This window comes from Numida meleagris, chromosome 20, assembly GCF_002078875.1.
Source record: "Numida meleagris isolate 19003 breed g44 Domestic line chromosome 20, NumMel1.0, whole genome shotgun sequence".
Lineage (NCBI taxonomy): Eukaryota > Metazoa > Chordata > Aves > Galliformes > Numididae > Numida > Numida meleagris.
The window spans coordinates 270,814-286,139 of NC_034428.1; the positions used below are offsets into that span (position 1 = coordinate 270,814).

The 15,326-nt window shown below is 40.5% G+C and overlaps 1 protein-coding gene across 1 annotated transcript; it reads left to right on the plus strand.

Annotated features, from left to right (window-relative positions):
- Positions 5,354–13,819, plus strand: UTS2 (urotensin 2). The gene is made up of 4 exons (XM_021417406.1): positions 5,354–10,134; positions 12,041–12,151; positions 12,283–12,326; positions 12,911–13,819. Exons 1-4 carry the CDS (start codon positions 10,032–10,034, stop codon positions 13,025–13,027), a joined length of 375 nt encoding a protein of 124 aa, XP_021273081.1. The 5' UTR covers positions 5,354–10,031; the 3' UTR covers positions 13,028–13,819.

The following is a 15,326-nucleotide window of genomic DNA, read 5'->3' on the forward strand; positions in this document are numbered from 1 at the left end:
TTTCTATGATTCTGTGACTAATTTGTGTAGAATTCTCCATAAGAAATGGTCCACTCTGACCATTGACATGTGACTGTGTAACACATAGAAATATTAAACAATTAACTTGTACCCCACCCCTTGCATTTTAAGCAGATCATAAAAAGCAGAGGTAAGTTTCACTATTAAAAAAATACACAAAGTCCTGTTAATAAGCATTACCTCATATTTTCTCTCTCAAAAGCTTCCCTGATACGCTGCCTTCTGCAGAACTTGTCACAGGACGTGCTCTGTCCCACAGGATATTGGTATGGATTTTCACTTTTGTTAGCTGTCTATCACAGACACTGCAGCATCCTCCTATCCCTGGAACTGGCATGGACAGGGCTGCTGGATACCGTCACTGCCCTCACTGTAAACAAGAGCTTCTAACACAGTCGACAAATAACATGGAAATTCCTTCTAACCTCAACCTGGCAAGAGTTAGTTATGATATCACCTACTATGTTTCCATTCACCTTCTAGCTCCTGGATGCCTGCCAGTTAAAGCAGCAGATTTAACTGCAGTAGTACTGCAGAAAAGGATTTTATTCTGGTGGAAAGGAATACCAACTCAAAATCCACTGAAACCAGTGCAACTATCTCCTGTTGGCATTAAGCAAATAAATTAGTTATTATGTGATGAACCAAGTGCAAAACCCCACAAACACACCTACATCAATATAAGGATTATTTAGTTTAGTGTAACTTCAGCATGTTAAAGCTACTCTCGGTTTACATAATCTAAACTGAAACAAGCCCTTTCAAATCTGTAATGAAATCTCAAGTCACCCACTTAAGTCAGCCTGAATCCAAACCTCAGGTTATGTTCACTTGCTTTTCTCCTGCACACAAGCATTTCAGCAGGCTTAGAACAAAGCTATTACAGAAAAAGAAGGTGGACAGAGAGGTGAGAGACAGTGCATTTATCTACAACGTTTATCTTAAATTCCTTCTAGAATTTACAGCACTGAAATTTTGATTCTATTTAGAACTATGAACTATTTAATCTGAAAGAGAATGCTACACGGGCCTGTAAGCAGACAAAAAAAGTACTGCACTACTTTTACTCAGTATAGAGATTTTGTAAACATTTTAAAACAACTTTGAAAGAGTAGAACAGAATTCTAAATAAATGATACATCAGTGCTTAATTAAGTTTTGGTTTAGACATCAAAGGTACAATGTTTTTCTCAAACTAGAATGGAAGAGAGTGAAAAGGTACATGAAATGAATGATGGGAAAAAACTATTTACTCCAAAAGAGTTGCAGCATTGCAGTTCAGCACCACAGTTGTCTCATCAAGCTAAAATTGCATCAGAAAGCCAAAGACTGATTTATTTATTATGATTCACATTGGCATTGTTATAGCCAGCCGTAATAATGACTCTATGTCACCATGCACCTCAATAAATACATGATCTTATACCAGTACAGTTGTAACCACAGAAAATGCCTGATGGTTCACTCAAAACACAGATTTCAGTTTTAATAAGAAGAAAGGAAGCCAATCTCTTCCTTAACTGGAGAGTTCAACGATTTAGAAATCTGAGTGGGCACTCAACTCGAGAAGCTTACAGACATGAAGGTAACCTCCTGTCATTACACCTCAGGAACCTTCTGCACTCACCAACAGCACAGGCTACGACCATACTTCTGCTCATGTGGATGAGGCTGGAACAAGCAACACATTAAATATGCCTCAGAATCAACGAACAGGTAAGGGGCACAGTGCTCTAGCAGCATGAATTATACTGCCCTACATAGCAGTTAACACTTGTATCAGAAAGTATTTGAAAAACTGGAATCCATCTCTCAAACAGCAAAGAGAAGCTCCTATGTGGCTGACTGCCAAGGAATGGGCATTCATTTGCACAATAACCTTGAAAGAACTGCTTTAAACCTCAAGTTGCTCAGTAAGACCTATGCCAACTTTCCCTTGTTAAATACAAGTATTTGTCCTGAGATGTGAATCACTGAGTCTGCAGAGATTCCATTTAATTAACAAAAAAATTAAGGATTAAAGGGATTATGCAATTGGAAAGAAAAGTAAAAAAAAAAAGGCAGTTTATATGAGACATTCATTTACTGCCTACGCTAAGTAGGACAGAAAAACGCCAACAATTAGGAGACCTCCTTAATCAGTCAGTAGGTCCTGTCCGAGCGCTATCTTATACTGCCTGAAATTTGTCTTCCAGTATCAGTTGAAGGAGAGATAAAAGCTACAGTATTGCACAAATAAAAGTTTGATCAGTGATCCTAAGCCTCTACTAAAGACACCATTTTGTGTGCAACAAATAAGAAAATCTGAGAAGAAAAATAAAGAAAAGCAGGATACCTCTGATGAAATTGCTTTTGTTCTATCCCCACAGTAGATTCCAGCCCCTACCCTCATACAACTTCGATAATGGACCAGTGCACCATCTTCAAAGACAGCAAAATCTTAGGAAGTCACAGAATGGTTCATAAAGGTCCCTTCTAAAACAACCATCTAGTTCCAACCCCCTGCTACAGGCAGGGACACCTCCCTCTAGGCCAGGTTGCTCACAGCCCTGCCCAGCCTGGCCTTAAATGCTTCCAGGGAGGGGGCATCCACAACCTCACTGGGCAACCTGTGACAGTGTCTTGCCACCCTCACAGTAAAGAATGTCTTCCTAATATCTAGCCTAAATCTACCCCTTTGCAGTTTAAAACCATTCTCCCTCATCCTGTTGCTACCTGCCCTTATAAAAAGTCCCTTCCTACCTTTCCTGTAGGCCCCTTCGGGTACTGGAAGGCCGCTGTAAGGCCCCCTCAGAGCCTTCTCTTCTCCAGACTGAAGAGCCCCAGCTCTCTCCTCATAGGGGAGGTGCTCCAGCCCTCTGATCATCTTCATGGCCTTTCTCTGGACTCGCTCCAACAACTCCATGTCCTTCTTGTGCTGGGGACTCCAGAACTAGACGCAGTGCTCCAGGTGGGGGTCTCATAAGAGCAAAGGGGAAAAATCACCTCCCTCACCCTGCTGGCCACACTTCTCTTGATGCAGCCCAGGATACCGTTGGCCTTCTGGGCTGCAAGCACACACTGCCAGCTCATACTGCATCTTTCATCAATCGACACCCCCCAAATTGTTCTCTCCAGGGCTGCTCTCAAGCCATTCTCTGCCCAACCTGTATCTGTGCTTGGGACTGCCCCAGCCCAGGTGCAGGACCCTGCACTTGGGTCTTCCTACAATCTAAATTAAACCTCTGGAAGACCGCACAATTGTTTTAAAGAGAAAAACACAGTATCTAGTCTTAAAACTATGAATACACATATATTCTACATAACAAATATACTTCCACAAAGATAAAAATATACTCTAAGAAAAAAAGAAATCATCTCTGACAAAAGACTTAAGCATGACTGACCCCATCATTAGTTGTAAAAACTAATTTAGACACACATATCATACACAAAAAGTTGATTTCTTCTCTCCGAGATAATGCCTAAAACTAACCAAGCAAGCGTTGGTCTCTGATATCTTCCCGAACACACAGACGCATCCTCATGCCATGCTCAAAGCATTCATCCAGTGCTTTTTTTGCTCTGGCAGATTTAGACAAAAAGATTTCATTTTTATATTTTGATTAAAAAGTAATTGTTAAAAGTATGTAGAAGTTGACCTGAAACAATATAGTGGTGGACAGCAGCATATTTATAAGAACCACGAAATATCAGTATATATCAACCTGTAACTTGTATTATATCGTGCCTAGGATAACAGGGCTATTACTTCATGATCTTCAGCTCTGCAGTGAGTTTCATTGCCTGTCTACATTAAAGTAGTTTTCCAAAAAATATTAATATAAAATACACAGAAAAAAGAATTTGGTTCCTACGAGTCATTCAAATACCTTCAGAAAAAAATAACATAATACGCTTTATTTTCAGTTACAAAGGATTATAGCTGATTTGAATCACCCAAGCTAATAACTCTGGTAACACATATAGCAGTATTTTTGGATATTTAGTTTAGCAGCTATTTTCAACTGCTAAATTCATCCCTTCAGATACTATTGGACAACACAAGGACACAGACCTCCAGGGGCAAGACCAAGGCTGACAGGAAGGTTAGGATCTCTAGAGACCTGAGCTGCAAGGAAGGAAAGCAGTGGATGTGCGTGCATGCTCAAGGGTGGAAAATGATGCTGAACTCCAAAGCTATATTTGTTGAGGACATTATGTTCTCAGCAATCTACAAGGGGAAAGACAAAGAAGAACCACAGAATCACAGAAAAATCCTGAGCTGGAAGGGACTCACAAGGATCACCGAGTCCAGCTCCTGGCTCCGCACAGGACCATCCAAAATTAAAACCCTCTGTTTGAGAGGGGTGCCCAAGTGCTTTTTGAATCCCAGCAGCTAGGGCCGGTGCCCACTGCCCTAGGAAGCCTGTTCCAGGACCCAACCAGCTTCTCAGTGAAGACTCTTTTCCTAACACCCTACCTGACCCTCCACTGACACAGCTCCATGCCGTTCTCTTGGGTCCTACCACTGGCTGCTAGTATATTTCATAGTTTGTACAGCAGAAATTGAAGTTACATGGAGCCTCCAGCAGCACGAGGCAGCTCCGCACCAAGCCTGTCACCTCCATTCCCTGTCCATGGTCCTGTGCAGAAAGCTGAACAAGGACTGAACTCTGAAAACACCTTCCTGAATCCTCCATTTAAAAGCTCCTCCTTTATTTCCACCTGCTGCACTTCCCCTACAGCAAACAGATGAAGAAGTCTGAGTGCTGCAGATAGAGAAACAATGCCAGGAACGTAACAAGCACACACAGAAAGGGAGAAAGAAAGCAAACTACAGAACAAGGCATAAGAAAGGATTAGCAAAGGGACTGCTACATATAAGCCCTGTGAAGGTCAAAATCCTGCATGAGAGCATTTGTCTTTAGTTTCAGAGAGTTAAAACACATAATAAAGGATGGCTTTCCACAAGGAAGGCTTTCCCAACCTTCTCAACAGGCTGCTTCTAGAAGTGTCAATACTAAAGGCGTTCACGTGAAGGAAAAATGATCAAAGTTAACAGGAAAGTAGAGAAGGTCATAAAATATCATGCAGGAACCACTTAGGAGTGAAGACACTGTCCCAAACTGTCTGACTTTAGTCTATGTAATTGTGCTTGTTTAGTAGGGCGAGCTTCCAGTGCAGGTTCAATACCAACTGTGTGGTGCTAACTCCTTTCAGTGGAGCTACTCAAGAAAAGAATTCTAAGGAATATGTTTTATAGACAGTTCCTACAGAAAAGACCTCTAACCTTATTTCATTCCCACCTCACCTCAACCCCCCCCCCCCCCAAAAAAAAAAAGAACACAACCCATCACTCCCCTGTTACTTTCCCCCAAAAAAGTGATCTTACACTTCTAAAAGTCAATTCTACACTCCACTGACTGTTAAAAGTAGACTCAACCCTGGGGGCTACTCTAAGTATGCTCAGAAGGTTTCTCAGCGCCATCTCCTGGGGCAGCAATTTCATGATCACTGCCTTTATATCCAGTAAGGGACAAACCCAAAAGCTTATTTACTCAGTTTAGAAAACCAAACAGGTAAATGTACTCACATATCCCAGTTCAGTCTCAACAGTTCTCTCCCCTCACAATTCTAACACCAAGAAAGTATTGGTGTACAGTACCCAGGATCAGAACTGACTTGAACTACACTGTGTTACTGGAAAGCCTCCAAAAATTCAGTTGTTATCACAACACATCCCAACGTACTTCTCAAGGAAGCCCAATCCGGATACATTAACGCGTCGCAGTTGCAGCAGTGCTTCAGAAGCAAACATACATCTCGAAAGAAAATAAGCCCAGCCCTCCAGCTTGGTCTAATCTGGTCTGAAAAAGGAGTATAAGTACGGGCAGTCACTGACTTGCAGCCTTTCAGCAAGCCTGCTTTGTCCTACATTCTGCGCAGAGTGCTGAGCAGATATGGAGAAGGGTTGAGAGAGTTCCATTCTGTAGAACGGTTCCTTATACTGTCTGTTCTCATCAGTTTTAAAAATAAACTGTAATTGCATAGTCAGTTCCATTACATCTTTTGTGGAACAAACCTTATTTCAAGATCTGGTCTCTGTTCCCCCGTTTGTGGCCACATTATCCAGAATTCAATTCCCACAAGATACTGATGTGCTATATTTCCAAGCTCCAGTCATGCCAGACTTACTTTCCTTCATGTCAAACAGTGCGAAGCTTTCATGTGCTAATTCTGTAGTACTAAGAGGACAAGGGAGTTAAGGACCAGTTTGTCAAGCCTGACTTAGATAATATACCCAGACTATAGTGTGCCAGCCCAGCAGGGGAGGAAAAAAGTAAGAAGAAAAGGGTTATTTTTTTCCTAAAGTGGGGGAAGCTATACTAACAAAGAAGCAATGTTTTAGCAGCTGTGATCTTGTACCAGACTAAGTTTTTAGACCACTGGACAATTCCACTGATAAAGACACTATCTTCAGAAAGGTCCAGAGGCCTCCCATCTTCATTTAGTGCAAAGGCATGCAGGTATGTACACATACTCACTTCCGCAAACCCTTCAGCCCATCACAGAACAAGAAAACATCCAGGTCAGAACCTCTGAGATCTTAAAAAACTTGGAGAGAATTTCAGAAGATACAAGTACTACTGCGCATACCAAGCACACCATACAGTTGATCGAACATGCATGTTGATGCTGCATGTGCTACATCACAGTTTGCACACAGTGCACAAAAGGAGCATCTTCAAAAAAGGAAGCGTGGCCAAGGTATGGCTTTTTTTGTTGCCATTTAATAATCATGTAACAAAGCTGAATAATTACCACAATGAGAAACAGAAATTCTTAAGTGGTTATGAGGACAAAAATCTGCTAAAACCCAGCAATGACAGCAAGCAGCAAACAAAAAACCGCTAAATAATATGCTAGACCCTAGCAGAAAAAGTGAGTAACACAACAAGTAGTTTTCCTCTCATACCAGCCAACACACGTATGTGCGCAGGTATTCTGATGGATTAACTGAAACAAAATGTTAGATTAAAAATTCTAGTACATGATTAACTTAGTTTTACATGTTGTTTATAGAATCATTATACATATATACAATTTCTGTAAGTATAGTTTATTTGATAAGCTTGACAGATGCCCCATCTCTGGAGGTGCCCAAGGCCAGGCTGCACGGGGTCCTGGGCAGCCCGACCCGGTGGGTGGCAACTAGCCCATGGCAGGGGTTGGAACTAGGTGTGCTTTAAGGTCCCTTCCAACCCAAGCCACTCTATGATTTTATAAGCTCATCTACTATTAAAGTTTCAATATAAAAACATCCTACTGCATGCCTGTCTTCATACCAACTAAATGCAAGCCAGAAAATTACACCAAGAGTTATATATCCCAGAAGTTCTTCACACATACATTACAGTTAAATCACAAGATGTCTCCTCTATAGTTCCTCCTTTCACCAGTTGCCACAGTACTTGATCAGTATAATGTAGCTTGTGCTTACTTAGCATAAAAGCAGCTTAAAACAGGTGAAAAATCTTTTAAAATCTTTTGCATTACTGATCAGATTTCAGTCTTACTGCTTAACTCAGAAGGCAGACAGTTGGCAGGTTTTTCCCCATTTTTTCCCCCTTGACTTTATAAGCAATTTATTGTTCAGGAGTCACCACTTTAAATCAAAAATAGTTGTTTCTTCTGATAATTTGAGACAACTTTTTTAATGCTAGGTTGATTTGTATTTACTATTCTGAGTCTGTTCAGTAATGCATTTCCACTCCTGCTGCTCTGTTACATTAAACCGAAGCAAGTGAAAGAAAGTCAATTAGAATAAACAAGAACTTAAAAAAATTTCGCTCAAAACAGTGCTTTGATAAAATGTAAAAGTTCTGTGCAGATCAGTTCTTAGTTTTGCAAAACACAATTCACATTTTCTTCCTTCACCCATGAATTTGGGGTTTTGTACCTTTATTTGGGATGAGCTGTTTCTTCACTTTGCATAATGACGTGTGCCCTGTCCCCTCACGAAAATGCCTTTGACATTTCAGTAGAGGAAAGAATGTTTAAGTGACAACTTCAAATCTGAGTAAAGGCAATAAGCTGTGGGCAAGTTGCCCAACTTCTACATGACGCACTTCATGATTGCTCTAAGAGGCTGAGTCTTCCTTGTGAGAAGACAAAGGACATAAGCTGCTTGTGAAGAATGCTTCATTAGCTTTCCTTGGAGGATGCTCAGAGTGAATATTGATAATGCCATTGTCATTGATAGTTCACTGAAGGAGAAACATTTGTACAGAGCATCCAGAACCAACTGTGAGATCACGCATCAAATCAAACCTAATTACTGTCTGCAGTTTTGGAACAAGGAGTTACATGACTCAGATGAGGGGAGAGAATTCCTCTCTAGCTACTTCTCTCGTAAGAAAGCAAAGGGAGAGAGGCGCATTAAAACATATTAGGATAATTCTGTAGGGGAATTCTTTTGCCATATTCACCGACTTCAGCAAAGTCCACCAAAACAAGTTTCACAGTTACAGAACACATGCTACAGGTGTATGGAGTCAGTATTGTACCTATCTGTACACAAAGGACAGTAGAAAAGTTTAGTGGTCCTTTCTAGTTAAAGGTCCTCTGCCACCTCTTCCACCCACTGCCTTTGTACTCAAAGTAGAGCATTTGAACTTATATGGTGATGCTGATTTTAAAACGGTTCTAGGAGCCACATAATTTACAATATAAAAATGAATCTTCAACGGGAAATGTAAACAAAGAAAGGAGGAAGCAGATAAGTTCATTCCTTGTGCAGCTTAGAATTATCACAAATAAAAAGTGGAAAGAACAACAGTAGCAGCAGTTAGATTTCATAGTATTTTGAAGAGGATTTGAAAGCATGAATGTTTGATAAGAGAGGCAAGGAAGGAAGAAAATTACTGAACCTCTATTACCAGTCTGAGCAGACAATTCTTTTCTTTCATTTTAGGAAAATTATCATAAAATTTCTTTTTATATTGAAGTTGCTAGACAGTTAGATGGGACGCTTCATAAAGAATGAAGATGAGGGACCAGTCCAGTGAGCTCTTCCCCGATATAAAAAATGAAATTTTAAGTAGAGAAGGCAAAATATGCCAGATGGAAGGAAAGAGACTAACCTGATGAGATTATATATTACATGTTGCAGCTACTGCATTTACATTAAAAGCAAAATACAAACTGGAAAAGCAGCTAGCTAGAACGTGCAGAATAAAGAAGTTACTTCCAAGTGAAGGAAACAGAAGATAAAGTGGAATGGAGATAGGACTCCCAGTCTAGGGAGGGACCTGAGTTTAATATCAACCAAGGTAGTTTATACATATCAATTAAGTTTCCACACAGAAGCTCTACTTTCTCTGCCAAGATGATTTTCTAGGGCTACACTAGATAAGGTCATCTCAAACAAAGTGAAAAGCTTCAAGAAAGAAAGAAGCCCCTACCACTATCATTCTCCTTGTAAATTAACAAGACGTTCTAACGCCCCTTCTCTTTTGCTTCATCTGGCACAAGAACCCCAAACACAATACATCCATCCATTTCACAAAAGAGGAAAAAAAAAACAAACGTATTTCATATCAGATGCTTTGCGTCAAGACTGCTAAGGCTCATAAATCTTATTGCCCTGGTCATTTCAACCAACGTCTGACCCTTTTGTTAACTCATGATTTATAACTGGAAGTTACTTTTCTTTATGCCAGATTTATAAACTTTACTGTGCTTGGTTTGATATAATATCCATTTTGTACACCAAGCTATAAGACAGTAAATTTATTGTCCATGAAGTGTTACCTTGAAAAATTACATCAATGCAAAGTGGTTTCCATTTACAATCAATAGACAATAAATCCATTGGATTTCTTTTCTGGGGGGGAGGGAGGGGGAATATGATCATATTTATGAGGTCATGAGTGGCTATATAATGAGTGAAACTGGGAGCAGAGGCAACAGTCTAGAGTTCCAAATTACAGGCATTGACAAGACAAAATATACTCAACAGAGCAACAATGCATAAGCTGGTATTCTGCTGTCTCATTATCATCATCTTCTCGTGTCCTCTCTTTTCTCTCCCCGTCATCAACACCAGCGAGATGTCTTATCAACTCTCAGGTAAGTCCTTTGGATTTAGCAGCCATAAAAGAGCAAATGGAACTTGAAAACCAGAGTAGAAGCAGGTATGCTTTCAGAGGGGACCTTTATCTGTGATATCAGCCAGAGAAAAAGCAGGAATGACTTCAGGATGCTGGCCACACAAGTAATATCATCGGTGGGCAACAGTTTTGTAAAACGGGGAGGTTGGGTGCTTTTACATATTTCTTCCAGCTGCTTTTAAATCTAAGGGGCAATATATTTGAGCCTTGCAGGGAACGAGTGTGAGCTGGCAGATACAGCATCCATCTCTGAAGCAGCATTAGTAGGCATTAGGTAATTTACAGAAACTTGGCTGTATGGCACTTGCCGCACTTTAAAATGAGCTATGCTTAAATGAAGTTGCATTTTAAAAGGAGTAAGCCTACTACAAAGATTAATGCATTTCTACTTGCATGAAGTGCAGGCAAACCTGACTTACAATACAAAAACAGCACTGTATCGAGTGTGCCATTTGCCTGCACTAATGCAGACTCCGCTCCACACAGTGAAAGAATAAATCTTTGTTTGAAAAAGCTGTTCTCAAAGTTTGAAGTCACGCTGTAAGCCAGACTAAGATGTGTCATTAAATTGCATGCGGTATCTACAGGGTTATCATCGTCAGACTTGACCTGTACTGGAAGTGTTCCTGAAATGAGCTCTGAAAGAACAGGCAAATCAAAAATGGAACTCTTTCACAAAGCTAACTACAAAAAAGCACCTGTTACATAATTGCTCTGCAGGTGAAACAGCCATTGTTGGCTTATGGGTATCTATCTATCCAGCGCATTTGTTCGAAGAGATCCATTAGGCTAATTAAATCTTCCTTGTGAATACAAAGAGTCACTAAGCTGGGTAAGACAGAAGTAGAACTCTGTATTAGAGATTGTTTGTTTTAAATCTCAAAGCAACATTACCTGCTAATACTGCTCTGAATTAAGAAATAATATGGAGATAAGGATACAAACTTCTCTCTGCATAGAACAGGGAATGTACAGCACTCATATCCAGAGTCTTACACTACAATCCCCACTGTGCTTTCTAACTGTCCTGGCAAACTAACAGCCTGGATGTCAAAGGTCTGCAAATATCCTCATAACAAACTGTTGTAGTGTTGGGCGATTATTTGCAGTGGTTTGTTTTCTTGTATATAAATCCTACTAAGGAGCTATAGTCTTATGTATTTGTACAGGTAAAAGCAACTAAAACTCTACAGTGTAATCCAGAAAGGCAACTTAACTACATGATTAGAGTTTTGCAATACCCCTCTCTCAATGTCCATTATTTTGAATGGCTGCTGTTTATTAGCAGAGAAGTCGCTTACTGTTACCTCAAGTATAAAACCACTAAGGGCTCCTGTTTGCAACCTACCTTGGGGTAACAGGTTAGTTACAGATTCTCTATTCACATCCAAATAATTCCATCAGCTATCAATGACCTGTTATTTCAGAAATGGTAATATCTGTATTGGTACACGCTTTGAGAGAGATGAGAGAAACATACTAGAAAGTGCAGCTGCCAAAATCTCCTTTAAGATTTCCAACATTTATTCCTGTCCTTTCCCCCATTTTATTGCATTTAACAGTTGGCAAATAGAGTAGGTTAATAAGCCTTGAACAGGAAAATTTGTCTTCAGCCATAGAAAAGCTCCAGCATAGGAACTAGCTGATAAAGAAATTAATTAAAAATAAACCAACCAAAAAAACCCACACAAACATGACTTATTCCCTCTAACATTCATTAAATGAGGATAGGTGATTTATGATTTTAAAGTCATTTTCAACAGATGGAGCTAACTTACCTAATCTCAAATAATCTGACATGGAATGACAGGGATTCAAGGTATAAGACCTTCACTATGTGACCATCTCTCATCTTCCATTTGCAGCTGATGAAGATTCAAGACTAAATCTGGAGCAGCTGGGCAGCTCAGAAAGTACCTCCCTGCCTCAGTTTCTGCAGGAGCTCTTGGGCACACTGGCTGAAGACAATAAAGCAGGTGAGGTTTTACCAAAGGAATTTATGTCAGAATGCCAATAGTTTGTATGTCTGCCAGTCACTGCAGACTGGAATGACATACGTAGGTCCCCTATTTCTAAACAACAAAACATTTTTCCTCCTCTCTACCAGGTCTTACCTCCAGCAGCTACAATCCAAGGAAAAATGCCAAAGAGGTAAGTAAACAACCATTTGCCAAATTAAGACCTCATATTTTAAACTACATGGGCTTGTTGCAAAGACATCATTTAAGATCCACAGACTTAACATAGGAGGCTAACATGTGCCACAATATTCCTGAAGCTGGAATTACCTAGCAGTTAGGTTTGCAGGGGAGAAAAAGGAAAGAACAATTAAAACAAATTCAGGAAAATAATCCAGAGCATTTCATTGAAACAAACAAATCCAATGTGTTCCCCCTCTCCCAAGTAAACCAACTTTCCAAATAAAGGTCAGTTTCCAATTTCAGCAGGCCTACCCCGTATACCAACCAGCATAAGCTGCACATTGTTCTTCCCCCCACTGCAGCACGGGCTATGCAATACTATCAGAATTGTTATCAGCCGTTAGGTAAACTGAGAACACCATTTATTTCTGTTTGATTGCTTGATGGGTTAAATATAAAGACTGAAGATGTGGAGTGTTTTTTTGTACATCATCTAAACCTCAGGTGCTCCAGCTGGGGGTAGTGAGGAGCGCACTTTCTCAGTGGGGACATTTACCAGCCACCATTAACCTGTCTGACTCTGTTTGACTTCAGACTCTCTACGAAAATCACCCTCGAATTGCTCTGCTGGGCCGCTTGTTGACGAAGGACAGGAAGCAGTACAAGAAACGTGGCAACCTTTCTGAATGCTTCTGGAAATACTGTGTGTAAACAGAACAAACTCTCCCTGACTTCGGCTGCATAATTTATATATATATCTGAAACCATGTACATAAAATTTGCTTGATTTGAAATCAGAATTAAGAAATTTGAAGATAGCTCCTAACTTTAGACTCTACACTACTTGGAAATTAATAAATTGTTGATGTTTTGCAAATATTCTGTGAGCAGAGTAGTATTTTCTTAGAGTTCAGCACAACAGGATGAAAGTAACGGTACAAAATGACAAATATGAAACACGATGAGAACTTGGGCAGTTCTCCTGCCCAAGCATGGAGAGAGCATGACTCTCATGGGGTCCCATGACACTTCCCTTTTTCCCTCAAGAAGTGGCCTCAACTATGTATAAGTTCAGAAGCAAAAGGGCTTTCTCCTTTGCTATATGATCCCTCGATGCAATTGGAAGTGCCAGGAAGGAAGGGCTCTGATAACACCGACCCACTGAAGGATGGCAGCACAACTGGAGCCCAGTCCCCTCCTGCTGTTCCCAAGGCACCCCAAAAAGAATAAGAGCATGTCTGGATCAAGCATCTATTCCTACTACCTCTGGAGATACCACTCACAAATAAAGTCCTACCAAATCTGTTTCTCAGCAGCATCTTGACTAGCCCCAGCTGCTTAGGACAACAGAATTACCAGCGCATAACAAAAGCTTTACTGATTGTAGCTGATCATTATCAAGTACAGCATGGAAGGTAAACAGTAGTGCTGACTATGACAGGACTTCCAACTCAGACTGCAAACTGTCAGTGGAGAAGGACAAGAATGAGATGACTTAACAGAATTCCAATACCCAAGGTTAGTGAGGAAGAACTACTGAAAAGCTTAAACAAGCCCATTATAGACACGCACTGTGAAGAATGATAAACTGGGTCCCTTCTGATCAGAGCGGTGGGCATGAAATGGGCTCCCCAGGGAAGGTGCCACAGCACCAAGACTCCTGGAGTCCAAGAAGTGTTATGGACAATGCTCTCAGACATAGGGTTTGAATTTTGGGCGGTCCCGTGAGGAGCCAGGGGTTGTACTTGATCCCTGTGGGTCCCTTCCAACTTGAGACATTCTAAGATTCCTTTGTTTTCCAAGCCTAGCATGCTTTATCTCAGCCCCAGGCACATCCTGGTAGCATCTGCAATGCATAGAGCTAAAGACTCACGAATTGTCTCCAGGCAATATCAGTCCTCATGATACACACCAATAGTTTGAGCTGTGAAGTCCTACTTAGTTCACCATGTACTTTGCATAAACCTCAAACTAATCAAGGTTCACAGAAAGCTTGAATTAAACTTTGCCTCAGTGATACATATTACTGAGATCAATGTAGCATATACCTCATAAATCTCTAACTGTTTTACTTAAACACAGCCTACAGGCTCGATATAACTTGTTCGCATCAGATAAGTCATAAGATAGATGAAGCCAGCTGTAACAAAGAAAAATGTCCTTATGAATGCAGAGTAACTGGATGCACCGCACAGGTATTTAAAGCCACCTGAACATTCATCTTCCTCTTACACAACGCAGCAAGTCAGTGTCTGGCTGGAAATTACTCCTTTCCTGCCACCTCATCAGTCAAGAAAATCCTGCAGGAAAAGGCTTCATATTTATCTAAACGAATAACTATCAAAGATTTATTTCAGAGGCAGGAAAAGGTGTAGAGCTTAAGAAGACTTGAAGAAAAACAACAATTCAAGCCTACTTCAGAACTGCAAACAAACCTAAATAAAACAATAATGAAGAACAACTGAAAAAAGTATTGCAAGTACTAAAAAGTTATTTCCAGTGTCCAAGCTCAGGGAGCACGTCCAGCTCTTGACGGAGAAGCAGCAAATTCAGCTTCTCCCCGGTGCTGCTGAAGTACAGCTCCTGACAGCTTTCACCTCAGGTTTTCCTCCCTGCTAAAGAAACAGACTGCAGGAAGAGCACTCAGGTCAAGCCGATCACTTTTGATCAGCAAATTATTTCTCCACAATTAAGAGCTTTCTTGTTCTAGGAGACACGTCTGTGATAACCGGTCAATTGTTTGTCCGTGTTTTCTCCAGAACACGATTTTTAGCATGGTGAGGCTCAAGTGCTCTCATGATGTTTATTATTTACCCTTTCTCTAACAAAATCAGCAAAGACAGAAGCTTTCAATCTTGCAGGCCAAACCTGAGCAACTTACATGTCCAGTAATAATCCTTTATATTCGACAAGTACATGCCCTTCTTTCTGAGATGCATTCAGAAAGGAAACAGTATGTCCTGAAAAAAAAACCCACAGAAAACACACCAAACAGAAAACCAACAAGATA

Excerpts from the sequence above, each read along its gene's own strand:
- UTS2 (XM_021417406.1), top strand. The coding sequence starts at position 10,032 with ATGCATAAGCTGGTATTCTGCTGTCTCATTATCATCATCTTCTCGTGT. Across the intron at positions 10,135-12,040 it reads GATGTCTTATCAACTCTCAG|CTGATGAAGATTCAAGACTA; the intron begins GTAAGTCCTTTG and ends TTCCATTTGCAG. Across the intron at positions 12,327-12,910 it reads CAAGGAAAAATGCCAAAGAG|ACTCTCTACGAAAATCACCC; the intron begins GTAAGTAAACAA and ends GTTTGACTTCAG.